General features: G+C 40.9%; 2 protein-coding genes, 1 long non-coding RNA gene and 1 other non-coding gene across 4 annotated transcripts; 1 reads left to right on the top strand and 3 right to left on the bottom strand.

Annotated features, from left to right (window-relative positions):
* Window positions 1–4,631: 4,631 nt before the first annotated feature.
* On the bottom strand, window positions 4,632–11,533 carry LOC128970055 (uncharacterized). The gene is made up of 3 exons (XR_008489183.1): window positions 11,497–11,533; window positions 7,323–7,359; window positions 4,632–4,808 (listed from the first exon to the last, which is right to left on the bottom strand). It is a non-coding gene; the product is annotated as an uncharacterized LOC128970055 (long non-coding RNA).
* LOC128970159 (small nucleolar RNA SNORD93) lies at window positions 6,986–7,073 on the bottom strand. Its single transcript, XR_008489188.1, has one exon. It is a non-coding gene; the product is annotated as a small nucleolar RNA SNORD93 (small nucleolar RNA).
* A 297-nt stretch (window positions 11,534–11,830) lies between the features above and the next one.
* Window positions 11,831–16,482, top strand: TOMM7 (translocase of outer mitochondrial membrane 7). The gene is made up of 3 exons (XM_054385025.1): window positions 11,831–12,055; window positions 14,958–15,006; window positions 16,217–16,482. The coding sequence occupies exons 1-3, from the start codon at window positions 11,953–11,955 to the stop codon at window positions 16,230–16,232; spliced, it is 168 nt and encodes a 55-aa protein (XP_054241000.1). The 5' UTR covers window positions 11,831–11,952; the 3' UTR covers window positions 16,233–16,482.
* Window positions 16,483–22,476: 5,994 nt separating this feature from the next.
* IL6 (interleukin 6) lies at window positions 22,477–25,638 on the bottom strand. Its single transcript, XM_054384829.1, has 4 exons — window positions 25,369–25,638; window positions 25,153–25,266; window positions 24,828–24,974; window positions 22,477–22,668 (listed from the first exon to the last, which is right to left on the bottom strand). Exons 1-4 carry the CDS (start codon window positions 25,636–25,638, stop codon window positions 22,477–22,479), a joined length of 723 nt encoding a protein of 240 aa, XP_054240804.1.
* Window positions 25,639–27,330: the final 1,692 nt, after the last annotated feature.

Genomic DNA, 27,330 nt, shown 5'->3' with positions numbered 1-27,330 from the left:
CCTTGACACAGGCAGAGCAGCTCCTTATTCTTTCTGCTGGGAATGGTTTTCTGTGTTAACGAAGCAGCCTGGTTTTTATAGCCCTCTATTCTGCTGTTCCTGCTGGTGCTTGCACACATGCCCATTCATACTTCATTCACGCTTGCCTTCATTTTTCTGTTATAAAGCTCTTTGGCTGCTGTAGGTATTCCTGATACCCTTTTACCAGGATTTATGGTCTCTCTATCATGTAATGCCACACACAGTGTTTGACAGCACACAGATGAATGTTCTCTTGAAATATAAACAAAGCTTGTAAATGTTACTGTATCATACTCAGTGAAAGAAAGCTGAAAACCTGGAGGAGGGTGAGAGGGTCTCTTCCCTGTGTCTGCTGAAGTACAGACTTACTAAAACGATGAAGTGCATGTGAACTAATGAAAACACTGAGGTGGCCAATAGAAACAGCTTGGAAAATAACAACATTGTAAATGGAAACCTGACAGTGTGTATTTCCTGCAGCGTGTGCTGGAGGAGCTAACACATCACTCCCACCACTGTCATGAAGTTAACTGCTCCACCTTTACTGTTAATGGGAGAAGAGCAAAGCATTAATGGTTTAACATTGTCCTGCTTGTGCCCAGTGATAGAAGTTACACCTCATTGCTGACAGCTGGCTTCACCTTAAATTTTGAAGCTGAGGTTTGCTAGTCCTAATTAGTGCTGGATATGGAGCCAAGAGTGGTGACCTCATTTAGCAGCCAGTGATCCAGCATGCCACAGCATGATAGTATTAGGCATTTTGAAATATAGGATAGCACACAAAAATCACCAATTAAGTCTTTTGCACCCAGTTATTAAAAACCAATGTTGCTCAACTGCAAACTGACCAGTAGGAGCGGTTGGAGCTTGCACACTCCTGGCTTTTAGCCCTACTTTAGCTACTATTACCTGGAAGTAGAATCTTAAAATCTGTTCTCTTGGTAACCCTGTCCCTCTGTCTGTAGCTGCATTAGTTTGTCCCACTGAGGCTAAATCTGCTTTCTATGTCAGTCACTTGTGACACAGATGCAGTAAAGCAGGATAGCCTGAAAAACTCAGCTGCCTTCAGGGGAGGAAAAAAGTTGCAAATGCATGATGCAAGACTTTAAAGAGAACACAACATCACTGATCTAACAGCTTATTCCATGATTTCTCATGCAGAGTAATGTGTTCTTGGGACTGTTATTTGTGCACCCAAGCACTGGAAGCTGCAAGGCTGCATGTATCCGAGTTAGAGTTAAATCAGTGTTTGCGCAAGCTGGAATTTATGTTGGGTTTTTTGTCTGTGTTTTTGGGGGTTTTGTTTGTTTGTTTGGGTTTGTTTTGTTTTTCTAGTGTTGAGATATAATTTAAAATGGAAGTTAAATGCAGTTAAGATCCCACAGAAGAATGTAGTAAGAGATGCCACACACAGTCCTATGTGCAATCTTAATGTAGAATCCTTGTGCTCAACCCACTATGCAACCACAGAGCTTGTGTATTTAAGCGTAGTTCTTGATTATTTTTGTCATCACACACTTTCTGCCTTTTTCAGAGTTTGCACTGGACTCTGGCACAGCATTCACCAGAAGTGTTAAGTATGTGAACTTTTTTTTTTTTTTTTTTTTTTAAATTTGTTGTGGAAACTAGAATCAGAAAATTCAGGAGGACTGTCTATCTCTGCCTTTACTACGGAACTCCTACCAACTTAATCACTCCAGTGAAAACATTCCTAATTTTCTGATGTCAAATGTCTGCATATGTGGTCCTAGAGAGCTGAAATATTGGGTACTGCCAAGCTGCAGCTGAGATCTGCTGTATGTGTATATAGATATCTACACATGCATGTATCAACATACACACACACACACACACACATATATATATACTCAGTGATGGTGCTGCTACTGGTATCCAGACTCAAATTAGTTCTGATAAGCCTGCAGTTCTATTCTGTAGATGTACATTTAGGGTGGATTTAGATTGGATACTAGGAAGAAATTCTTTACAGTGAGGGTGGTGAGACACTGGAACAGGTTGCCCTGGGAAGTTGTGGATGCCCCCTCCCTGGCAGTGTTTGAGGCCAGGCTGAATGAGCCTTTGAGCAACCTGGTCTAGTGGGAGGTGTTCTTGCCTATGGCAGGGCTGTTGGAACTAGATGATCTTTTAAAGTCCCTTACAACCCAAACCATCCTGTGATTTATGTACACCTAATGCATGCCTAAGTGTCTATATACATACATGGGTGTGAGCTGCAGGCTCTAAACAATTGACTTAAGACATGCTAGTTTAGATGCCACTATTGTTCCTGTGGAAAGCACAACCTTTCCTGTGAGTTACAAACTAGTTTCTTGATTTGAGGGACACTGCAACTTGCCAGGCAGCTGGTGAAAAATGCTTGTGCCTTAGTATTTTTTCAGCCTTCAGAGTGCTGGTTACTTTGCAAACGCTGACACCGTCCTCTATGAACTGGGCCTTATGCCCTACTGAGCAGGAAGAATACAACTTTGTCAGAAAGCTGATTAATGTGCTAATGCTTAGGACTCCTATGTTACAGTAAGATCCCCATAAAACGATCATGAAGAAATAGGTTTATTCAGTACACTTACAGTGAAACAAACAGTAATTTAGAAAATTAATGGTAACTAATGGATTGTTATACAGCAAATTCCACAAGGAATTACAAGTGGACTCTTGTAATATATTCTTACAAACCTTTAATACAGAGTTAAAAAGTCAGTAACAAGGTCGTTTGAAAGCCCTCCCTGCACATCTCTGTCTCTGGACTTAATTCCTTGAAAGTTAATCTGAAACTGATTGCTTGAATTTACAGTAAGAAGTTTTGGAATAATTCCCATGTCGTTTTAATTTACTTTAAATCACTCTCATCTCTCATCAATCCTCTTTTAACATGATTTGTCTGGAAATATACGAAAACTGAGTAACACAGTAACAGGTCATACAGTATTTGACTTCAAACTGTAAGTGCCCCCCTCATTCACATTCTAATTTATAATTTTCACTGCAGTCATTTTCCTTGGAATCATACAACCCAGTGATTAATTCCCACCATAAACAAATGCCTACTGCAAACCAGCAGTAAGAAAAAAAGGGGGAAAAAAAAAAAAGGCGTGTGATGTGCTCATTCATTCTGCAAATGGAGTTGCACTTCAGTATGCAGCACCAAATGTTTCGTGGTGTATCTTATATGAGTCTTAGGAATGGCAAGATTTCTAAGAACATGTCTCCAGTCTTTTCTAGAAACAAAAAGAACAGTTCAAGGTTTACAGATGAAAAAAAAATATCAGTGTATTTTTATGATTTAAAAAGCTGTTACAAGGCATAATGACCTCCTAAGCACATAAAGAAAATGGAATAGATTTATTTAATCGAATAAAAATAGTGATTAGGTTTAGCTATTTGTGTCCATGATGAAGGGCTTTTAATGATAAACCTCACTAAATCCATGAACATTCCTGAACACAGGTATGGTACATAGGGTGAGGTAATAGGAAGCCTGCTCTATCTCTCATAATTTACATTTTCAGGGAAGAAGAATCTATTAGCATCTTAATACTTCACCTGTATGCAGACCGACTTTTTAACCATACATTTCCTAGTACTGAGATTAGAATGGCTCTAAAGGTCTAAATGGAAAGGCATTTGATTCCTTGGAAAGAGTACAACCTTACTTTAACAATAAAACACTATTTTTAACATGGATCTTTAGCTGATTTGCACTCATCTTCCTGAGAAGAATATTCTTCTCAAGAGCTACAACCTGCCTGTCAGATTACCTGCCTATGCCCTCAGTGTAAGCTCCTCAGCTTCAGAAATTTGGGTGCTAGCAATCATTTCCCTGTTTGCAAGAGACAGACATGACATAGTTTAGTTATGCAAAAGATATGCTTGAGCCCTGGACTAGATCTCATAAACCTGGTTTGCTAGGTCACCTAGACAGGTAATTTGTAAGGCTACCACTTTATTCCTCAATTTCTTCACTTCTAAAATGGAGATAATGGTATTCACTAGCTTCTGAAATCCATTTTAAGATCTACATGGTTAACTATTAAGCACTGTGGATTCTCCCCTGTGAATAACACACAGCTGCTAATACACTTTCATATTAGCATCTTTATTTAAACATTCACTACTCCTACTGTGACATAGCAAAACACTCTATTCCAACAGCAATTGTAAAGAAGCTTTTACCTGGCACAAGTATAATTAGAGTAGTAGAGAAGTGATGAGATTGTCACCTGCTTTGAGCTCAAGGGACTAACTGGCATTTTAAATTCAAGTAACTGAAGTAGCAACAATGGTTTCCAATTCAAGTCTGCCCTCCACTGGCTTTAAGGAAATGGTGCTCATAAATTCTGGGTCAATAGTATCTTTTTGTAATGAAGTGGAGGAAGTAAATTAATAGAAGCTAATGAAATGTATTAATTGAGGCCCTTAGCCAATGTTTCTTTTAAAGATTTTTAATAGCAGTTAATTAATTTGTCAGTTTCTTTTTTAAAGTCCTATTTAGGCTCCCTGGCAGAGCCTTGTTTTTCAGGTTTCAAAAGCCCACCATATCCAGCTTGCTGGAACTAATATACAACATGGGAAGCAACATTCTGCACCTAGCTTTAAAGGCATTTAATAGAAAAACTATAGAAAAATATTTTGCTATGATACAATTAATGATTCCAATAGATGCTATACACACTAGTTGTAGGTACTAGTCAAGTACTAATGTCCTAAAAGAGACCAGCATCAGTCTAATCTAGTCCTCTTGTCACTAGATGCAGTTTTCTTTCTACCACCTGAAAGGAAAGAAGAACAACTTTCATTACTGTGTTTATTTTAGACAAAACTTTCCATCACAAATCCCACATGCAATTAACTCATCTCTTAAGTCTGGAGGACTAATTTTCCTTTCTATATTTAAAATAGCAATCTAGCCAGTGGAAAACCCCACAAAGCTATCTTCGTTATGCTTACTCATATAGACTTATCTGGTATGATTTTAATTACAAGATGACATTTGTGTCTGGAATACAAAATCTGTGCCACTATGCACTGGAAGATATGATCAAGTTGAAAAGCCTCCAGTTGACTTAAATTGTCATCTTCATAGTTTGTTACACTTAACAGCACCTGATCTCCTGTAGCTGCTACCTAAACCTAAAATAAAGGAAGTAAAATGTGGCTTCTTCAGAGATCTACCAAAAAAAAAGTATGACAGAAATGTCATTTTAATTGTGCATTTCAAATGCTTGAAACTCAGGGTCAAGTTCACAGCTTGTGCCAAGCATGCTTAAAAGACTTCATAGAGCAGAGCATAAGGAACTTTTAGAAGTTTCTTCCATGTCCTCTGCAACTGACACAATTCTTATTGAAATGGCCATCACTCAAACTACAAACTTTAGGAAGCAATGAAAGGCACACAACTAATCTGTCCTTACTGCTTTTGTTGTTGTTGTCTGGCTTTGCCATGCAAATAGCTATTTAAATCTCAGTAATCGCTCCAGTATGTACTGTTACAATTCACCCTCTTGAAATGGAGTCCAAGGAAATGGTATCTGAAGTGACTGGCATTCTGCCAGTCTTGAGATTTTTAATAACTCTGACTGGAAAGCAGCAGCATTGCCACACTGAAACACTATATTTACAGAAGCTAAACTTAGGTGTCTACTTGACAATACTTTTAAAATTAATAAAATCCAGAAGTATTTGTCTGGACTAAATATAGCATATGATTATGCTAAAATAGATGAAGTCTGGACAGAACTTCTGTATGAAAGGCAAAAGTGAGAGCATTCTGAGAGATTAAATTTTAATAGAATAGTAAAAACTTCATTAACCATGAGCTGTGCTTCATTTAATCCAGAGAGCACTACACAAGACTTGCAAAGGACTTTCCTTGATCACCTTCTGGATTCTGTGACAGGCCTTAATTACTCCTCATTATAATACTAAATTACTGATTCTAATCTTCCACGAGTGAATATCTCGAAAGAATTTTCAGTAGAATCTCAACTATTGAAATGTGAAAACCAGGCAGACACATAAATGCTGACACTTTTGTCAATATTGGTTCGATTTCAAGTTCTCAAAGGCAGTTCGTCCTGAAGTGTCACCTTAGTAGGAAGTTCGTGCAACATGTTCTGATGGAGCTTGTTAGTCATGGTTGGGCCATGCTGAATTAGGAAGATGACAAAAGGTTTACCCTTATGTTTTGAAATTGAATCACCCAAAGTGAACAATCAAGATAAATTAATACCTGTGTTCAGCTCATCCAATTTGTTCAACATTTAGGTTTCAGTTTACCACATTTATTTGTTGCCTGGATAATCTTCAAGATCTTAAAAATACTTTAACCTTTCCTATTATGCTCTGAACTCTGCAATCTGCATTAAAAACTTTTTACAAACTCTTGTCATGACTATCTTTGAAGTAAGAATTAAATTCTGTTTAAATTAAAGCTACGCTAAACTAAAAGTTAATTTACATCTAAAAAAATGTAATTCTTAATTTCTAACAAACACCCTTCCTGGTTTAGGGGCACCAAAGGAAAAAGAATACTTTGGGATATACTGAGTGTTGTTTTTCACAGTGACTGAAGGCAAAAAAAAAACTAGAACAAACTCATATTCTCACAGAAAACCCACACACACCTATTCACCACTCACATGGGATATTTCAACTCGGAGGCCACTCTTTTTGCTTTACTACCTGTTTTCTCTTTGCTTATAACCAGCTTGTTGATGTTGTATACCTTCACCTTGTAAATTCTACAAGAGTCCATCCAAAAGCACTGTTGTAAACAGCAAAGTAAATGCTGTGCATCAATCAGTTATGATTTTCAAACATCTCATTACCAGAAACAGTTGTTTCAGCAGCATGTTTATCTTTTGTAGATGGATGCTAAGAATGACTATTACAACAAATATCCACTGCAGAGAGGAAGCAAAGAACGAGTAAATATGGATATTCGTTTTGGCCTCAGAAAATCCTTTAATCCATCAGATTTTTGCGTATCACTGAAAGTATGCAAGGAATCAGATGATTGTTCTCATCCTCGGCCAAGCACTGCAATCATAAACCCACGCCTTTAAGAACTGCTGTGTTTTTAGGGGAACCACTCATGGTAAAAGGTGCAGTATCTTGAAGTGTAACACTTCATTTTCATTAATAAGTGAAGATGGGGAGAATGGGAAAGTAAGTTTCAAACAGCAGCAAAGTTCTGCAGCAGATAATATTCAGTTTTCAAGCACAACAGCAGTTCTCAAAGGTCTCTAAAAGATTTCATGATGCTCTTCTGAATGCTGTCTCACCTCAGGACTGCTGTTTCTCCTTCACTGGCTTCAGGAGCTGTAATGAAAAATAATTAAATCATTGCTGTGTTTGCAGTCAGTTCTGTATTATCCCTCAGTTTTGTTGTATTTTTAAAGAGACAAATGGTAGAGTTATTGTACTCAATACATAAAATTGCTACCCTTTGATTTTTGTTCCTACCACTGATAATTTTACTCAAGGTAGGTATCTTACAATAGCACTTTTATTGGAAATAATCCCATATCAGCAGATCAATGCAGAGCCAACAAATATCACACAGAAATCCATATGAAGGAAATTCTCATCTATATGCATTACTGCTCTGCATTCCAAATATGTTTTGAAAATATGTTAAGTGCAAAACCTCAAACATAGAATCACAGAATTATTGAGGCTGCAAAAAAGACCTCTGAGATCATCAAGTCCAGCCTATGGCCTAACACCACAATATCAGCAACGCAGCCACTCCCAAGTAATCTAGGTCTTAATAACTCAGGTAAGAGACATTTTTAGAGCCACACCATTTCCCACATGATGTAATGGGACAGATTTATTCTTTCAGTTTGACTGTAGTGCTTCCCATTTCTACTCCTCTCTTTGTGAAATGACAAGGAATATTTCCCAGGCCAGTAGTGCTGCAGCATATCTGGGATTTATTAGACTCAGTGAATGGGAACACTAAAATGGAATGGAAGAAAAAGATCATCATTACTAGGGCACAATAAAAATGTAAAGTTTGATCATAATAACCAAGCAAAATAGAATGTCTAGTCCCAATATACTGGTTTTATTGATATCATAAAGATTCAGCCCATAATGGAAACTTGAAGTACTTCTTGCTTACATCCTTGTATTATTTATATTGATTTACACGGAATATCTGCTGTAGTATCTTTGAAATATAAGTTTCTCCTAAACAAAGTCAAACTTTATTCCCAAGCAGGTGAATTTTATGCAGGTTTCTGACAGCAAATTGAAGGGGAAATCTCAAAAGTGGAGTGGTAAGTATAAAGTGGAGGTCTGCAGGGATTTCCTGTGTAGTTTACAGTGATTTTTCACAAACTTTAATGTGTCACTTCACTTGTCTTATTCCAGCTTCTGAGCTGCATATACTGTTGCATGGCTTTACTTTTGTGGTGTGCTAACATCATAGAACCATAAAATGGCTCAGGTTGCAAGGGACCTCAGAGATCATCTTCTCCAACCTCCCTGCCATGGGCAGGAATGCCTCTCAAGGCCCTATCCAACCTAGCCTTGAATACCCCCAGGGAGGAGGCAACCACAACCTTCCTAAACAACCTATTCCAGAGTGTCACCACCCTCATACTGAAGAACTTCTTCCTAAGATCCAGTTTAGAAGAGCCCTCTTTATGTCTAGAATTCTTTAACCTGAAATGTACTTTTTGTAACAAAAACCAAAGACAAGCTAAAACCATCAGACCAAGTTGCATTATTTCCCTGAACCAGAGACTTATGTTTAAGAGACTTAGTCATGTCTGTAAGAATCTTAATTCTTTCCTTTACCCATTAAACCAGAAACACTTGGCTGGTTTACAGTGAACGTTAGTGATCTTTGTTTGCTAGGAAAACACAGCACTTGTGGAATCACTGCTAATCAAGTTAATAAAACAGTAGGATTCACGTTCTTGTTTTCTGAGTTAAAACCTCTGTAATTTTATTTCTGATTTTATTGCTGCTGATCACACAAGGCAAAAGAAATTCAAAGAGGTTTTTTGAAACAACAACAAAAAAACTTTCAACACATATGGTGTAACTAATTTTGTCATTCCAGCAGCTAGGGCTCTTATTTATCTTACTTAATGGATACACCACTCCAAGTGTTTTTGTCTTCATCATCAGCCACAAGAAAAAAAAAAATCAAGTAAACCCAATATCCTTCATAGTAGTGCTACCTCAATATATTATAAACACCCAGAGCATAACATCCTATTTCTGCCTTCTCCAGTCAAAGTTGCCTTCATCCATTCCCAACAGTATTCATTTCTCTGAGTATTACATCTCTTCAAACCAGCTGATTGTTCCATCCTCAGTCAAAGGCATCTTTGGTTTTAGAGGCCAATTTTCAATATTTCAACCGAACTGTTCTCTTCCACCAGCTGAAACTTGCAGTTCTTTTATACCCTTCAGCCGAATCAACAGCTCACCAAAGAGCTCATGAACTATTGGACCCTCTAACATCCTATGTGCAATGGGAGTCAAATAAAGGCACAGAAAATTTCTGGTGTCACTACAAACCTTTTCTGTTGGGATGCTCTGGTTTTTGTCTTGTTGCGGTTTCTTTGTTTTTTCTGTGTTGTTTCTTTTTGTTGTGGGGTTTTATTGGGTTATTTGTTGTTGTTGTTTTTTTTTAACTGCAAATATGATACTTTGAACAGTTCCAGACTGTGGATGTGTGTTGTGATGGAAGAAGTGCTGTTCTCCAGTCACTTTTCTTAGTTTACAGAGACGCTTTCTCAGCTTCGATCTGCAATCCTATATAAGAATCATCTCTGTTTTATTGGCAGACAAAACATGCATGCAATTCTGCTCTCCTAGGCCACAGCAGTGATTTTGTTTGCAAGAGAATCATGGCAAAAAACTATTAGCTTTCTTGCTGTTCATTTCCGGGTTTCCATGGTTGAATACAGGCACGAACCTACAAGCTTTAAGTCAAACATTAGGATGAGCAGACATGAGAAATGAGAGCTATCAGGGAAAGTTTCTGTGCTCTGAAAATTATTCCTTGACTTGATGTATGACAGAATGAAGAGAAGCAGCTGGTGCCCAAGACACAGTTCTGTGAACACCTTTTCTCAAGAATATCCACAATAAGAATATACTGTATCAGATGTAACACTGTTAAACCGATTTATACTCAATGGAGCCTGAGCATTTAATCTTACTAAACAGGTCAGCTGTTTAGTACCTTTGACCTTCTGACCCTCACTTACACTAAAATTACAAGAAGTTTGCCTTTTGAATGTAATCCTAATACAGCATCTTACACTTTACTGGAGCAGATTATTAAGATGATGTGTGCTGTAAGGAACAGTTGGGTTTGTATGTTTAGAAGGAGCATGCTCTCACAGTAATTATATGGTGGAAACATCTGATTTGGTCTCATCTACAAAGGAAAATCAATTTAATTTGTATTGTGCTGAAAAGTAGGTTCCTGCAGCAACCACTTCTCTTCCTTTGCAAGGGTCAGAAAAGAAGGTCCATTGATTTGAGCTTTTTCTCTTTCCAGTGTGGCATGGCATGCCACTACTGACAAATTAATGTGCCTCTCACACTACAATTGTCTGGAAAAATAGCAAATTTTTCACTGTGAATGTTTGTACAATTCTACCTAAAAGTACATGTTTGAAACGTTTGACAATAGTGACATACAAAAATCTTGAAAGCTAATGCAAATCTATGGATAGAAAGGCTTGACTCAATTTTAAGTTGACTCAATTTTAAGTTAGAATTTCTAGCTCAAATAGAAGACTATCCCTGAAATAATTTAACATTTGTTATATAGTACTCAACTTCAGGAGGAGAAATACAGCAATCCTCTGCAGTTCAAGTTCCAGGCCAGATAGGAAAAAAGTAGGAATATGTGCCTATGTTGGCAAGTACAAACTCACCTTTAATACTGACAGAGTTAGCAGACTGGCTAGTCTGCTGTGGACTGCCAGTGTTAAATACTATACCCATATTAATAATACCAGGAACCTGAAGACTTGGATCTGGCATTACTGGCAAAAGGCAGCAGGCTGCCTGAGAAAGAATGAAAACATAGCAGAGATGACATAACTGAATCAGTGGCACTGATACCACGCAGCGGGATGTGGTGCAAGTAGTGGTATCAGACGATAGCTTGGGGGTTGGCACTGCAGGAGCTTCTTGCAGAGACTGCTCCTTTATTAGTCGTAAAAGAGATTGCTGCGTACTTATCCAGGCTCTGAGTTTGTAAGGACAAGTCCTGGGCGCTGTATTGGCATTTTTTTTCAGGTATTAGGTCAAAAACCAGAACACCTCTCCCCCTATTGCTAGTCAAGCTCTCACCCGCAGAACTCCACATTTCTACAGACGGAACACATTACAGAGTCTGGGATCAAAGACGGAGAGGCATTTCCCATTCCATCCAGACAAATTTTTCTTATCACTCCATGTCTCCTTTTCACTTACCAAAAGGCACTTCTAGCCTCCAGAGGCGGCGTGCAAAGCGTGCGCATACCTGGAGAGCTCCGGGAAAAAACATAAATACATAAATGCAGGACCTACAGGCCCGCGAAGAAGACTCTCGGGTTTTGTAACACCCTCACCCTCGAGCAAGCGCCCCGGCTCGGGCGGGCTGCCCTTGACCTGTCACCCTCGGCCCGCGGGGCTGACAGCATGCAGCGGAACAATCCGCAGCCGGCGTTGCAGGCCTCAGGCGGCCGCACCGCGCATGCCCGGCGGGGAACCGAGCGGAATAAGGCTGGTGACCGGCATTGCCTCGTCCCTTTCAGCACAGCCCAGCCCTCCGCTGCTGACGTCTGTCTCCTCCCCGCAGCTCGGAGACGCGGTCTCTCCCACCGCCGCTGGTGGAGCGTCATAAGGTGCTCCTCCTCTTCCTCCCTCCTTCTCTGTCCTGCCGCCGGGATGCCGAGGCTTAGCAAGGAGGCCAAGCAGCGCCTACAGCAACTCTTTAAGGGCGGCCAGTTCGCCATCCGCTGGGGCTTCATCCCAGTTGTGCTCTACCTAGGTCAGTGGCGGGGTGCGGGACCGGCCTGGGCGAGCGGGTGGCGTTGAGTGGCAGCTGGGGAGGCTGAGGCCTGGTGGCCCGAGGCCGGTACTGGCGGCCTGCAGCCCTCACCGCGCCTGCGCTGAGCTCGCGGCAGCGGCTTGGAGGCCGCTGGGCCTGTGTGGAGGCCTGCAGGCCCGCGGCGTAGGGGTGAGAGCTTGCTATGAACAGAACTGCAAGATGTACCTTTTTTAAAACTACTTTTTTCTTCAAAGTTTTTCTGCCCGTTTCTTATCCTGGAGGCTGAGAGCGAGGATTTGAGCCTGTGCGCCCAATGAGTAGGTGCCAGTGGGTTGGGACCCTATGGGGAGCCGGCTGAGAATGCACTGGAGCATTTTAGCAGCATACGAAACTGGGAGTTAATCCTGCATCAGTGACTGACTGGTAGGCTAGGTTTTGGGTTTATTCCAGTAGGGAGTTAGCGTGTGAGGAGAAAACTGCGGCCAAGAGCACAGCTTCCTGGCACCAAGGGGGTTGCCAGCCTCTGAGGTTGAATTTGAATCTAGGTAGAGGTTACAGTTTCTCACTAATTGGCGTGGTTTTAGTTTCTGAACTTCCGTGGAGCATTCAGGGAGTGCCTTGATGTCATGCCTCGTGGCCAGAATGCATTTTGCTTCCTTCTGCTTCAGAGTTGGCTGAGCATCACTACCACATTGTAGTTCTCCCACTGCGTTTGGGCTGTATGCTATCAGCTGTCCTTGTTAAAGACCTTGACCTACTTAGGATGTGCACATGTGCAGTAGGCCTGACTCTTCTTCTATGACAGGAGGTCCCAAGAGGGCTGACCTCTCTGGTTTATGTGGCTTGCTTTCTGCGTCAACTTTGTAGGCCCTTTAGGGAAATGCATGTAAAACTGGCAGGAGGGTGGGGAGCTCGATATGCTTACAGCCAAAACTATTGGGTTGTTTTAATTAACTGAGGGGAATGCCTTGTCCAGTTTGATTGTTCCCATAACAATCAGGAAAAAGTTGGTGATTATTGCAGTTGTGTTTTGTTACCTGATTTTGCTCTTGCTGAAGTTTAATTTTGATTCTGCTGTTACAACAGTATCTGTAAATATGGGAAGGATGCTCTTTTTTTCTGAGGGACACCAAGAAAATTAAATTAGTTAATTCATATAAATCCATCTTACTGTGTTTACGGTTTCACTAATATAAAGGTGCTTTGTGTATTTCTGTTATATAGTGGTGTGAAACTCAGTTGCAGGAGATTAACTTAATACTTAATACCCCCAGAAAAGGCATGCTGTGCATCTATGTTGCTTTCTTATAAATTCATGTGGTATAATTAAAGGACATTAAGTGAAAGCAGATGGGGACATGCAGGTCACCTTTGTTTGCTTTGGAGGTGGCATGCACTCAAAAGCCAGTAGAGTTGGAAGAACCTTTCTGGTACTGGGATTACATTTGAATCTAGGATGGAAGGTATGGTGCAGCAGAAGAGGCTGCACAGTTACTGATGTCAAGATAGATTTTTGTATTGACTCCTGTGTATATGAAAGACAAACTAAACTCAGGCAAGGAAACTCAAAATTTTGGAGCTTTTAACATTCTCTGCAAGGCTTTCTACCTCAGGATGAGTTGCTCAGGGGGTGTAGAGGGGAGCTTGGTTTGTGAATGTGCAATGACAGGTCACAGGTTAGGGGTGTTTGTTTGTTTTGGGTTTTGTTTTACACTCACTTTGAGGTGGCTGCCCCCATTTTAAGTGGGTGAATTAGACCGGTGTGGCTTTGTTAACCTGGCTTGCTTATTTAAAACTATTGGGAGCAGAGGGAAAGCCGGGAGCAGTCATGTACACAGAGCGTGCCTCCTAATACAACCTACGGAATTTTAAAGCAATTTTGCCATGTGGCAACCAAAGAAAGTGGATCAGGTTGTTGAACAGTCTTGCATCACATGAGGTTATCTTCAAAGAGCTAATCCAGCAGCTATGAAGTGGAAGTTTTCCTGTTCACCTTCACAGCCATGTTCCAGGCAAACTGACATTAATTAATTTCTATAAAAGAGGGAAATATGTGTTTTTCATACAACATCCATTTCTAGATAGCAAATGTAGGAGAAAGAGCATGTTGAACAGTGCATGAACCGTATTATTCTTCAAGACTTAATTTACAGTCCAGTGGTCAAATATTTCATATTGCTTCTCTAGCATACATTTGCTTTAGCAAATTGATATTTGAGTCATAAGCTAGGCATAAACTCCTTGTAATTAACTTTCTTTTCACTTTCCTGGTTGTTAGTAGATTGACAAACATTTTGTTTCTTTGCAAGCTTTACTATGAGGTGACTTTTCAAAAAGTAGATAGAAGATTTTAGTTTTAATTGATCTACCATTTAGAATTATGTCCTCCTAAATTGTGAACTATTGTTGAAAGATTACGTCTAAGGTCTGCATCAGCTGTCAGTGCGGAATGCTGCCTGTTAGGACTCATGGTGCACACCTATACCAGTTGCAGGTGTCATCACCTCACTATTATGAGCAACATTTTAAACCTGTGTGTGTTAGGTATGTGTCTTAATCTTCAGGGTAGATAACTCCCTCCATTTCACATAGGTAGCTGTCCCTGAATTTTAAGTCCAGTAAAGGTGCAGGTAAGAAATGAACTACAAAAAAAGGCCCTAGAAAACCCCCCTCAAACAAACAAAACAGAAAACCCCCACTTAAACCAAGCTATATACATTTATGTGCTTTCTCTGCACCCTGATAAGAATGTGCCATTTTTGTCCAGATAAGTAAAGAACTTCAGAGATCACGGTTCTCTGCTCAGTAGGTTTTCTTTTTTATTGCAATTTAATGGGCTGGAAAAATTGGATAGTGATGTAACTATGTAGCAGTCTACACACATTTTTATGTTTCATTTCAGGTTTTAAGAGAGGTGCAGATCCTGGAATGCCTGAACCAACTATCTGGAGGTATGTATTGGTTCCAAATGTATGTGCAAACCCAGTGCAGATAGTCACTGTTTTGGGTGTTATCTTTGGACAGCAGCAACTGTGAAAGTTGTTTTCATCTGTTGTTCTTAACTGTTTAGAGTTGAAAGCATAGCTGGTTGTGGTTCTTGTTTCTTTAGAAATCCAAATGAGAAGACAACAAAACACAAGTTAATGGGAGGGCCTTTCTGTTAATTTTCCATGGCTTTTAATTTATGGGAGTTCCTGTACCTTTGCATGGAAGCTGCACATCTAATGTGGTCGAACTAGAGCTAGTTTCTGAAAGTACTGCACTGAGGAATAACTTCTCAGCTTTATAGCACGAATTTAAACAAACCCAGTCTCCTCCTGCCTTTGCAGATAGGACAGTAACACTGTCTAAAAACTGTGTGAAGGAAAGGGCTATATCCTTCAGGATTAGTAGTTTGTCATGAAGCAAAGCACATTTGCTCATGTTGCCTTGTGGGACTGTTTGTTAATCATGGCATTAGTAATACTTGAATTCTTGTGGTATTTTAATTTTATTAGAAAGCTTCCATGGGGCAAATTAAAAGTTTTGCAGAAAATGTGACTCTTTTTTTTTTTCCTTGAAATATTTTTTATGCAGAACCAGGTATTCCTAAAATGTGTTGCTGATGGACTGTACTGTTTGCAGAGTCGTATATTAACTCTTCTAGCTTTGCACAGAAATCCCGTTTTTTAGGATTCAGCAATTCAAGGGAGCTACTTTTAACAGTAGAAAATAGGAAAAAAACCCCAAATTTCAAGGTGTCAACATCATGTTACAATTTCAGCAACATGTACAGTTTTCTTATGATCTGTCTTGCTGGAGTTGTTTGCTGACAGTGTTTCTATGATTAGCTTCATTAGCAGTTTGAGACTTTTTCTCTTGGTCCATTGAGTGGCTCTGCACAGCATAACGTATGTGTTTCATACCAGAGTGTATGTACAGAGAGATACCAGAAGCATGTGCTTGGTCTAATCCAAAGTTTACAGACACTTGTTATTCTGAGCACATGCTCATGCTCTACAGACTTTCATTTTAAAGGTGCATTATTTCAGTAATTTAGGGGCTGGCATTTATTCTGCACATTTTTAAGGCTGTTCCTCCAGACTTAATGTTCTATATCCATTTAAAAAACAACTGTGTACTGTAAGTCTGACTTTTGTTTCCTCCCTCCTCCCCTTTCAGTCTACTTTGGGGATGAAGGATATGGTGGTCCTGTTCTAGAACCAGCCAATGGACTGAGAAGTGTCTGAAGATACATTCCAGAGGATGAGGTGGACACTTAACACCAGCTGGCTCAATCAGCTTGCTAATGACGTAGATTGTACATACAACAAAATGGAGTTTCTATGGACCTAACTTATTTGCATTACAGTGTAATTAAATAAATACAGTTTGAATGGATCCACATTGTTATGAAGTCTTTGCATAAATATAACGTGGTAATTTCTCTATTGTAGAAAAGATAACTCTGTGGGTTATTTGGGTTTTTTTTACAAAATACACTGACAGTCAGCTCCTATATTTATCCTTGTTATGATGGTCTCTAGAGTAAAGCTTCCTCTCTACTATCACAGTAACTGGAAAACTGAGCTTATGTTTTAAATGCATGAATATTCTTCAAAGGTTTCATGTTTGAATGTTGGTAAGCAGCTGGTCACTGCACTGGCCTGGTGAGTTTAGTTTTTCTTCTTGGACTTGTTTATCTCTGGAGACAATAAGGATTGAGGGGAGGTGTACACTTATTTCCTAGTATAGTCAGATAGTAAAAAGTGTGCTTTTGCCAAATTTACCCTTAAACACTGTGTACATTTTCTGCAATTTGGGATGATGTGGGAGGACATAAGTGCTGTGTGTGCTTTTGCTGTAAGAGGCAGTTATTGATGTATAACTGGAGGGGAAAAAAACCCAAACCAACAAAAAAACCCCAAACCACAAAAACACAACACAAGTACACTAGAGGTGTGTGCTTTATCTTTACTCCAGATCTTGCTCACTGGAATACTGTTGCTTTGGTTTCAATTGGTTTTCTCCCTTTTAACACATAAATTGAAGCACTGAAATGGCCACTGCTTGTTTTCTGGTGAATAGAAGCTGCTTTGGGTAGATGACTTTGTGCCTGTTATAATTAAATAAAATGTCATGAAGTAGTGGAATAGCTCGTGACAATAGACCACTGTCAGAAGAACAGAGCAAGGAATGAGCACAGAACATTTCTTGTCAGCCTGTATCCTGTTGCTAGTGCAGCTGTTCTAATGCTAACCTTGAAATGAATGTAACTGCTCATATGTCTTAAATTATGAAAGGAGTTAAAATTCCCATCCTTTTTCTTGACTGACCTTAATTATGGTAGTAACTAAATGATCTGTTGGAATTTGATAGTAGCTCTAATCATAATTGGGAACATTTTGACACTGTTGAATCTGCTGGAATAACCAGAGATACTCAGTGTTATGAGGTACAGAAATCAGTGTAGAATTAACTTGGATATTTCAAAACCAGCTTTTGCATTTCACAAGGGTACACAATACCCAAAATCCAGCTTTGAGTGAATGGGCCCAAAACCCTGCAGAAGTCTTATTTCATAGGCTCTGTTGTATGAGACATTTGGGGATGTGGTTTGTGGCTCTTAACTGCTACATGCTTGCTCTGGCTGCTTTCCAAGAATAATAGTATTTGGCAAGAGGCAGAGAAATAGAGAAGTGTTCCTTTCTCTTTCATTAGAAGTTTTACATAAGCATGAATATGTCAAACACAGGTCAGATTCTGTGACCTCACCATGCTGAAAACTTTCCTTCAAAGTAGTTGCAGTTCAGTTTTTGGAGACTTGGTATTATTGTATCAATATTGCTTATGCAATTTTTACTTCTAAAATTTCACATCAGGCATGTTGGGCAGTGTGGAAAGAAGTGAAATTGTTCTTCTTAAATAAGTATGGTTCAGGAAAGTCACTAACACAGAACCACTGGGGTTTTGAATTGAGAGAAAAAAAAATTACCTTTATAGTACATTAAAGTCAAGCTGAATTGAATTGTGGTATGTAGCACAACGTGTAGTGTGTTTCATTCAGTATACCTTGCCCTAACTGAAAGGTGAGTGAAACTCCTTAAATAAACATTTTTTTTATCCCCCTGAAATTTTTCAGGTTTTAAAATGGAGTCTTTAGTAGCAATAATTTTGAAATTACTTTGCTCTTACTCATTTGCACATTGCAGTTGTGCTTATTTTCAGAAATTTCAGATGTGCTTGTAAGTGTTCTGTGTAGTTATACATTAACCAGATTCCTACAAGAAAAATCTTAATTCCCTAAAATAACTTCAGCAAATACACTTTCAGCAAGGTTTGAGTGGTTTTGGTGGTGCTAGGGGGGTTGAATGCAGGTCTCTGGACTAAGGTGTGGAGGTACTCTCATTTTTATTGAGGCTCTAGGCTTAGGGACTTGAAGTTAGATGTCACGTGGTCCAGGTGTTTTAATCTCTAATTTTTGCTTTTCCATCTTTCTCCTAGTAAAACCTAAGGAAAGTTTTGTTTTACTGTTGGAAGAACAAACATGAGCTCCCCTACTTGACTGTATTGATCTCTGTCAAGTGAATTGGTGGCTTTGGCAGCCAAGTATGGATTCATTCCTGTAGTGAGATATATGATGCAGTCCTGTGAGACTGTGAGCCATTAGTGCTGGAGTAAAGTCAATGAGTGCAGCGTACTAGAATATGTGCTTTGACTTCCACAGCTGTTCTGAAGGCTACAGTCTGAGGTCTGTGAAATAAAATCATTGATTCTTTCCTGTGTACTGTGAAAATTAGTTACTAACTTGGTGGTACCCAGCTGATCTTACTTGGCTGTGTGCCTGTGCCACAAAGTGGAGGTTGTGTGCTTGTGGTTACCTTAGTGTCAGAGAAATACCCCGTATGGGAGGCTGTTGCTGGAGCCTGTTTTACCTGTGGATGTTGCATAAGAGGCTGAGTGGAACGGTTCCACCTGGGTCAGTCTTAGGAAGATTCAAGGTTCCTGGGCTAACCATGCTGCATGCCAAAAATGTAGGCATCTTGAGGGTTTTAATACAAGAGGAATGCCTTGTTCTCCATCTCCATGGTCCTTTCACATCAGGAACACAGCATGTCTTGTCAGAAGGTGCAGGTCTGTTTCTCAACAGCAGTGGCTCTTGTTCGGTCTCCAAGGAGGGTGTCTGTTAACAAGGGATTGCCCTTAACTTAGGACTGAAGAAGTGGGCTGTTTATTTTCCAGTCAGACTGTATGCAAAATACTAGCAGTGTCAGGAGGTTATGATGGGCAAGGAGCAATCCACTAACCACAACAGCTGCTGGTGGGTTTACCATTCAGAAGCAATTTCTATATTTTCTGAATTTTCTTAAAACTACTTCTTCCCATCACAGTATTCAGCTGGAGTCAGAAGATCAGTTACAGGGTGGTACTACTGCATAATCATGGTGGGCTATGACTCTTCAGCCCTCAATTATCACAGCCCCTTCAGAAAGGCGTCTCCTGCAAGCTCATCTTTGAGGGTCTGCCCTCAACTGTGGATACAGGCTGTGCAAAGGGGGACAAAGATGTTGGGCTAAAAAACAGGAAGGTAAGGAGAAAGAGTCCTGAAAGTAATAAAGACAAGGAGATCAGTCAGAAGAATGAATAAAGAGTAGGAAAAATGAGCAAGGCCTCTAGAGAAGAAAATTAAGGTAAAAGCATGAAAAAGGCATGCACGTCAGAGACGGAACCGCAGAGCCCTGTGGTGCTTGGTTTGTGATGCTGAGGGAGTCTTGCGAGTTTGGTGGTTTTCTTGGTCTTTGTGTGTGACCCTAAACCTAACCACTGTTTCTAATCCCTAACCCTAACATTAAACCTAATGCCAAAACCCTAAGGCCCTAACCCTAAACTTATCACTAAACCCTAACCTGTCTGTAACCCTAACATTAAACTTAACTGTAAAGCCCTAACCCTGTCTCTAAGCCCTAACCCTCACCCAGCCCAAAACCTGACCCTTCACCCTAACCCCTGACAACTAAAATAAATGATTGCTGTAAAATACCTTCTACTCAGCAAACTGGGGAAAGGATTGTAAGTTGTTTGCTTTGAGAGGCCCCACAACGTGCTCGACAGAGTTTAGTTTTCCGACTTCCATGTGAATTTCCTACTGCAAGTCTTCGCATGCCAGGCACCAATGAGTGCAGATTTCAGCAAGTGGTGCTTATCCTGGGGCAGTCCCTGAAGTTGACACAATGACAGCAGAAAAGTGGCCAGCAAGGCAGCTGCTGCATTGAAATACCCTGAGAATTGTGAATGCCTGTGGAGGAGCCAAAGGTAAAACTGATGGCAGCTCAGTGGTGTGCATCAGCAATGCCCTTCATTCTAGGAAGGACTTGGAAGTTGAACTTCCCAACCAGCAAGTGATAATCTCTGCTCATCTACATCCTAAATGTATTACCATTTACATCTTTTCCAGAGCTGTGAACAAGCTGGGGTGGCCACCAACTGAAGGGTGCTGGTGGAATGTGTGGATGCTTGTCTATCAGTTGCACAAGATTTCAGTACTCTGTATCTTGGATGCTTCTTGGTATTCAAGGAGGAAATTGGTGTGAGTTTGTTCAGCTGCAGTGTACATGGTAACTAATGGTGATCTCAGGCAGCTACCCACTCCTGGCAGATGTGAGACAAGGATATGCCTTTCTTTTTGGTCCGTCTGTCTTCCTTTTTTGCCCATTTCTGTTCTCAGATAGTAATAATGAAGTCCTTAAAAGGTCCAATGTGACATCCACATTTGGGTCTCATAGCTATTACCGACAGCGTAAGGGCCAGAACGGTCTCTAAGCAAATGATCACTGAGAAAGGCTTTGTGAAGGTAAGCTCTGTAAAGCCAAACCAGGCTTTCCCGTGTCTCTTAGAGCACATACCAGAACAGCTAAGGCAGGATCTTCTGTGTTGTGTGAAAAACTCCTTTACCACAGACGTCTTGACAGGGACCACCTTGAGGTCTCCTCGTTCCTTCCTGAGATGTTGCACAACTCAAGGCATTGGTTTTACCATATTGGGCAAAGCTGTGGTTTGGTTTGGTTTTTTTTGAGCCTCTGAGGTGCAGGGTCTGGGTGGACTGGTCATTGTTTTGGCATCCCCATCTGCGGAATGTGTGTGTGGACAATAAGATCACTCAGAGGAAGAGACAGTTTACTGATATCCTTATCCACATTCCAGGGCTTGCCTTTCATCTCATCTGCACTACTGTGCTACAAGAAAGAGGGTAGTTAGTGTAGAGAGTGTAGACATTTCAAGGGGCTCCTGCTGCTTGTGTGTGCTGTGAGTTTGGGTATAGGAGGTCGCTGCACAGCCAGATGCAGATGATAGAGCTAAGGAATAGTTCAGTGGTTTGGTGCTCAGGCTAAGGACCTGGGGTTTTTTTCTTTGCAGTATTCAAGTATATGCATTCATATATATACATTGATGTTATGTGCCCTGTCCATGCTAGTGTAATATAAATGACAAAAGACAAATGCATCAGGTCATCAACGGTCACTGATATCTCAGCAGCAATATGTTGATTTATATCAGTGAAGGAAAGCACCTAAGATTTTAATTTTCTTTTTATTCTTGGGGGAGTGGGGGGAGATGTTTAATCAAACTTTGAAAATTCCCAAGGATGACAGCAATGAGTCTAATCAGGTGACAGTGTCCATGTCAAAGCTGTTCATGTGGTACCATTTTAGTTGTTTAAACAAGGCTACAGTTTTATGGAGTGTTTCTTATTAAACATAAGGGACTCATTGTTCATTTGTTTCTTGAGAGCAGTGATGCTTTATTGTGTTCATCCTTAAATGTCATGCTCAGTGCCTCTCCTTCCCTGTAACCCATTTTAAGAGTTACCTGTTGATCAAACTGTCTGTGGGTGTATGCGTGTGCTATGCAGATAACCAACCTCATCATACAGATAACATTCAAACTCTTTAAAGTGGTTATTTTGATAACTGCAGGTATTAAAAATTGGATACATTAGAGTTCCTATGTCTTATTTAAAGTTCAAAAAGGTTACACAATGGGAGGTTTATTTAAAAAAATCAGCTTTTATTTATTTGAAAATATAAATAAGTCATAAATACCATCTCAAATATTTAAAAGCATAAGTTATATATAAAAAATTCTGGCTTCTGAAAATATTTTTTGTTGGATACATATTAAATAAGTTGATATTCTAAATAGTACCATTAGAAATGGAATAAAATATGCCCTTTGTTTAAATTATTTCTAAATACCAACAATATAAATAGGAAACATCAGAAACTAATAAATATTTTTAAATACAATAAATAGGTTCCTAGAAGGAAATTGGAATGTATATAAATGCAAACCATTGTTACTATTTCTGGTTCTTAAAACAGAACAACACTGTCATCTGCCACATGACAGACTTATAACAAAGGATTGTGCCTGAATTAAAACATTCAGGCACTGAAACTCCTGGTATTTTTCAAATAGCGAACGGCCCTCACGGTTTTCTCCATAAATGAAGTAAAGTCTCGGAGGATGAGGTGGGTGGTTATTTTCTCTATCCAGGTCTTACTGGACCTCAGCTTTGCACGGAGGGATTCCCGGGTAGCTGGGTCTGGGATCATCACTTCATCAGGATTGATCACCTGCGAAAAAGACGAATCAGGGTGCCCTGGTTAATGTATTGTAGTTGAGCTCGTTAGAAAGCATCAGTTTATACACATAACATGTTCCCAACCAGCTGTGTATCTGCCCTTCCTGTGCTGTGGGTGACAGACCTCCCAGGGACCTGCAGAAGAATGGGAGGGTCTTGTCTGAGCTACACTGTTTGTTTTGGTTTGAATGCCATATCTGGTGTTGTGGTCCAATTCACTGTGCTGGGTACACCTCTCCTGCTGGTTAATGGTGAAGATGCTGATGGTGATTTGTCCTAACCTGTGCTGGCTGCTACACTCTGAGTCATAAGTTCATTAGATGACATTGGGGTACTCTCACATTTTGTAGTAGATGAAGCTTTCAAAGATATCAAACCTGTTTCACTGCTTAATTCTTACTTTCCAGGCATTTAGGCACATGGGAGGCTCTGTGTCATCAGCTTTCACTGATGTGTGGGTTCCTAACTGCAAGATGAGTAAAAGGAGTTCTGTACCTAATGCTGCCTAACAGTGCCAGCATCCAGTACCCAAATGCCTTTTAAAAACTTGTCCTATGGAGTGGGTAGGTGACTTCTGAAAATGAGAGTTAATCACCCCATTGGTGGAGCTATTTTAGATGATTTGGGATCAAGAAGTCTAACAAAGTATCTGCATCGTCTTAGTTGTAGGATCTTGCCTATCCTTTAATAAGTGACAAATGCATGTGCATTCCTTCTGGAATATCTTCTTTTTTGTGAAATTCAGTAAGATGAATATTCTTTCTGTCCAGATGAACTGGGAGTGGATTCTGATCATACACCTGGTTACTGATAAATCCAACTTTTTGTCACACACTGTCAAAGTTTGTGTCTGGATGCCTGAACAGATAACATGCTGATGGATCTACCTAACCACAAGTGACAGATTCTGTCCTTGCTTTCCTTGCCTTAAATATCAGATAGACTTCTCCCCTGAAGAAAATTACTCTTTCTCAAAACCTCTCTAGTTTCTACGAAGTTGAGTTCCACCTGTTCCAAAACCCCTGATCCTACTAGTTTTCCCCAAAAAGTTAGTCTCCTCTCGTTATGAAACAAACTTTCTGCAAACTGATACATCAAGTTGGAAACTAATGGCTGACTTATGACAGGACTATTATTCCTAGCTAGTAGAGTGTGAAAAAAGCAGTTCTGCTCCCTTTCACTTAAAGAATGATGGACATAAATAAATATGTTAGCAAAGGTATGGCAAAAACATGATGGGCTTTTCAGATGCCAAAAAACACTTTGAAGGAAATAATACTCTGAGATTTCTGCAGTCCTTACTCACCTTGGTGGTTCTTACTCAGACAAATAGTTTCCCTGATGATGAAGGAAGTATTTATGTTAAGGGTTATTAACATGAGTAAGAACTGCAGGAATGAAGTGAATTTTTGAAGTATGATCTTTCAGAGCTCTCCAAAACAGAGAAAACTGTCAGAAATTAGTTTGAGAATCAGGTATTTGTAAAGAATGAAGAGGGGGGTTTAATGATGATTTACAAGCAAAATATGTGCTCTTCAATATGCAGCACCTTCTATTTAGTCAAGTTACTAACTTGCATTCTGAATTTAATGGTCTTCCTTTATTTTTAAGCTACTGATATCTCAGTACCCTGTATTCCTTGGCTTAGAAGTTTGTTCTGGAGAGTTTTAAAGAGTAATAATACTGTAAAAATGCTTGCTTTAGTTCTGTGAGGATTTAAATCAAAGAAACAAACTAAAAACCCAAGCTACTTATTTCTGCTCAGGGGGTTGCAACACTAGAAGCTTGGACTGAACTGCAGTTCTATGAAACTTTGGAAGGCCCTTCCAGCCTGGACTAGTCTATGATTAGGAGCAAGCTCCATAAGAAATCTTATTTCTGTCAGCCAGGCAGTGTTAGTATATTTGCCTTAAAACAATGACACATTTAGCTGTTGGTTTGGAAATTAGAAATAATGATAGACAGTAGAAGAGTTGTTTCTTTAAGGAAAGAAAAGAAAACCAAGGAAAACTGGTATGTATGCACAAGGCATCATCACCTGTTTCTATTGAGAGAGATGAAGGTGGGAAACTTCACATAACATCTATTCCTGGGAGCACACATCAGTGCTAAGCCACCACAATTGCTGGAGTGAATTTAAAGCCAACTCACCATCTGTCTTATGGTATGTGCCAGGTGCTCTGTGCTATAGCACAATGATTCAACATTTTGCTTTTCACTAGCAAAAGTTTCTTTTATGTATTCAAGGTATGTCTGGAATGTGTAAAGCCCACTGGAGATTTTCCTCAAGCATTTATCCTGAAATGAGAGAAAGGTGAGAGAGTCAGGTACAGCTCAACAATGCCTCTATCATGACACTGTGTACATGACACAGGTAGGTGCACAATGCTCATGCAGGACACCTGTAGGTCAGCTTGCACAGTTCTTTGGAACCTCAGGTGCATAGGGTAAGAGCAGAATGAGAGTGATTCCTTGCCTCATCGAAGCCGGTGAGCAGACACCCATCTTCCTCTGTCACTTTGGGGAGGTTGAGGTCGTTCCGGAGGAGCATTTCCATGCTGTTCTCGCAGACGGTAAACTTCTCGCACATCTGGGAAGAAACACGGAGAGGTTTCGTCGCACCTTGTCCGGAGGCAGCAGCCCCCGGGACGGGTGTGAGCTTGTGCGAGCCGCCGGGTCGCCCCCTACCCACCTCCTGCTGCAGCTGGGTGGCCCGGTCGTGCAGCAGCCGTGCCAGCCGCACCGAGTCTGGCAGTGCCGCTCGCCGCGCCACCGCCTCCTCCAGTTCGGCCTCCCCCGAGGAGTCGGCGGCGGGCAGCGGGGCGGCGGCGGCCCGCGGCAGCAGCAAGAGCAGCAGTAGCGGCGGCGGCAGGACGGCGGCGCGGAGGGCGGGCGGCCGGCGGCGGGCAGAGCGGTCACGGCCACAGTCATAGTCACAGTCACAGCCCCGGGGAAACTTCATGGTGCGGCTTCTCGGCTCCGACCCCGGCCCCTTCTCGTCGGCGAGGCTGGTGGATTGAATGAGCTCTGGGCATCCCTGAACGTGTATTTATCGAGGGGGGCTTCGAGATTATTCATGGCCCGGGAAAATCCGGCATGAGAACACGGGGGTGTGTGCGCGGCCGAGTGCTTGCCCCGTCCGAGTGCTGCGGATTGTGAAACGGGCCCGGGGGGGCCGAGAGCGGCCGCGGTTAGCATGAAGTCATCATTCGCCGTAACTCCTTGAGGGCCGGGCTACCCCCGCCGCCTCCGCCGCCTGCTCACCTGGCCCATCGGGGTCGGGTTTGAGCCGCCCGGTCCCGCCGCTGGCCTGAGCCTGGGCCAGCTCCAGCTGCACAGAAAGTCTCGGAAACCACAGACATGTGCATGCTTACATACTTTACATACTTTATATACTTTCATATGTTGCAATATTTTAATGTGGCGTAGTGTTTTATACATTCTGTGCTGTGCAGATTTATCCGTATTTTAGATATCTTTATTGTTCGTACACTTAAAGCTATGTATGCATGTTTAGGTGCTGAATACGTGTAGGTCGCCTCACTCCCTGTGAAATGTGCATGGGGAGGGTGGAATATATCGCTTTCATATGCTTTAAATACACAGGGAATGGACAAAAGCCAGCTCCTGCTCCTCCAACGGGATGATCGCTGCAGGAAATGCCAGCAATTCCGTTATCTGCCGCCTTATCACTTTCTGCCTACCTGGGAGGTGAGGTGGGGATTTTCACCTTCCACAGAGGGGCTCTTCACCTGGGGCAAGTGTACCCATTTGGCTCAAAGTGTGGACTGAGTCAAACTGTGTGAGGCATGCATTGAACTTTTGGAATGCCTTGAACTGATTTTGGCTAAGCTGGCTTTTTTTTTTTTTTTTTTTCTCAACCGAAGTTGGTGCTGGTTTCTTATACAAGAAAGACTAGAGAAAGACCTGATTCTGCTTCAGAGTGAGTAGAACAGAACATGGGGCATCAGAGAATTGAAAAAGAGAGCCAATATGGGAACTGAACTTGGGTGTCCTCATTTGGACTCCCTCTTTAAAAATAAAACCTCCTAATTAATTTTCTAAGAACAGCCTGAATAGAGAGCACCAGGAAAGAATCAGAGTACTACTGTTTCTTTATTTAATGCCCTTTTTTTGCCAGCAGTGGAAAGGCAGATGGATTCAATGCTCCAAACAAGCCAGGTATTTGCCTTCCGATAACCATCAGGGGCAGAAGCAGCAGGAACGGGAGCTTCTGCCTTCCTCTCTCCACTTGTGAAAGTCCATGGATGGACAGGTCTCTGCGAGGCATTTCCTTCCACTTCCAGACATGGCTCTTCCCTGCAGCCAGCCACAAAAATCACCAAAACTTGCCAGAAGGCTAAATTTCTGTATTAATACTTTTCAGCAGACGTTCTGTAAGTAAGTCTTGTTCGTAATTTGTTCATTTGTAGCCATGTTTTATGAGCTGTCCCTTTCTTTTTGTGTCATGAAAATGTCTGTTCTGTAGCAGTTTCCAGAGAACTTCTTTTGTGCTGATAACTGTTATACAAGGATCACTTTTGCTGATGTGTGTAGTTGTATCTTCAGCACAAAATAATAATTTTCAGTTGTTTTTTCCCATCTAAAAGCTTCTAAGTCTTCAGTTATTATTGCCTCATTTTGCATTTTATTT

This window comes from Indicator indicator, chromosome 11 (genome assembly GCF_027791375.1).
Source record: "Indicator indicator isolate 239-I01 chromosome 11, UM_Iind_1.1, whole genome shotgun sequence".
Lineage (NCBI taxonomy): Eukaryota > Metazoa > Chordata > Aves > Piciformes > Indicatoridae > Indicator > Indicator indicator.
This window is presented reverse-complemented; position numbering and strand designations above follow the sequence as displayed.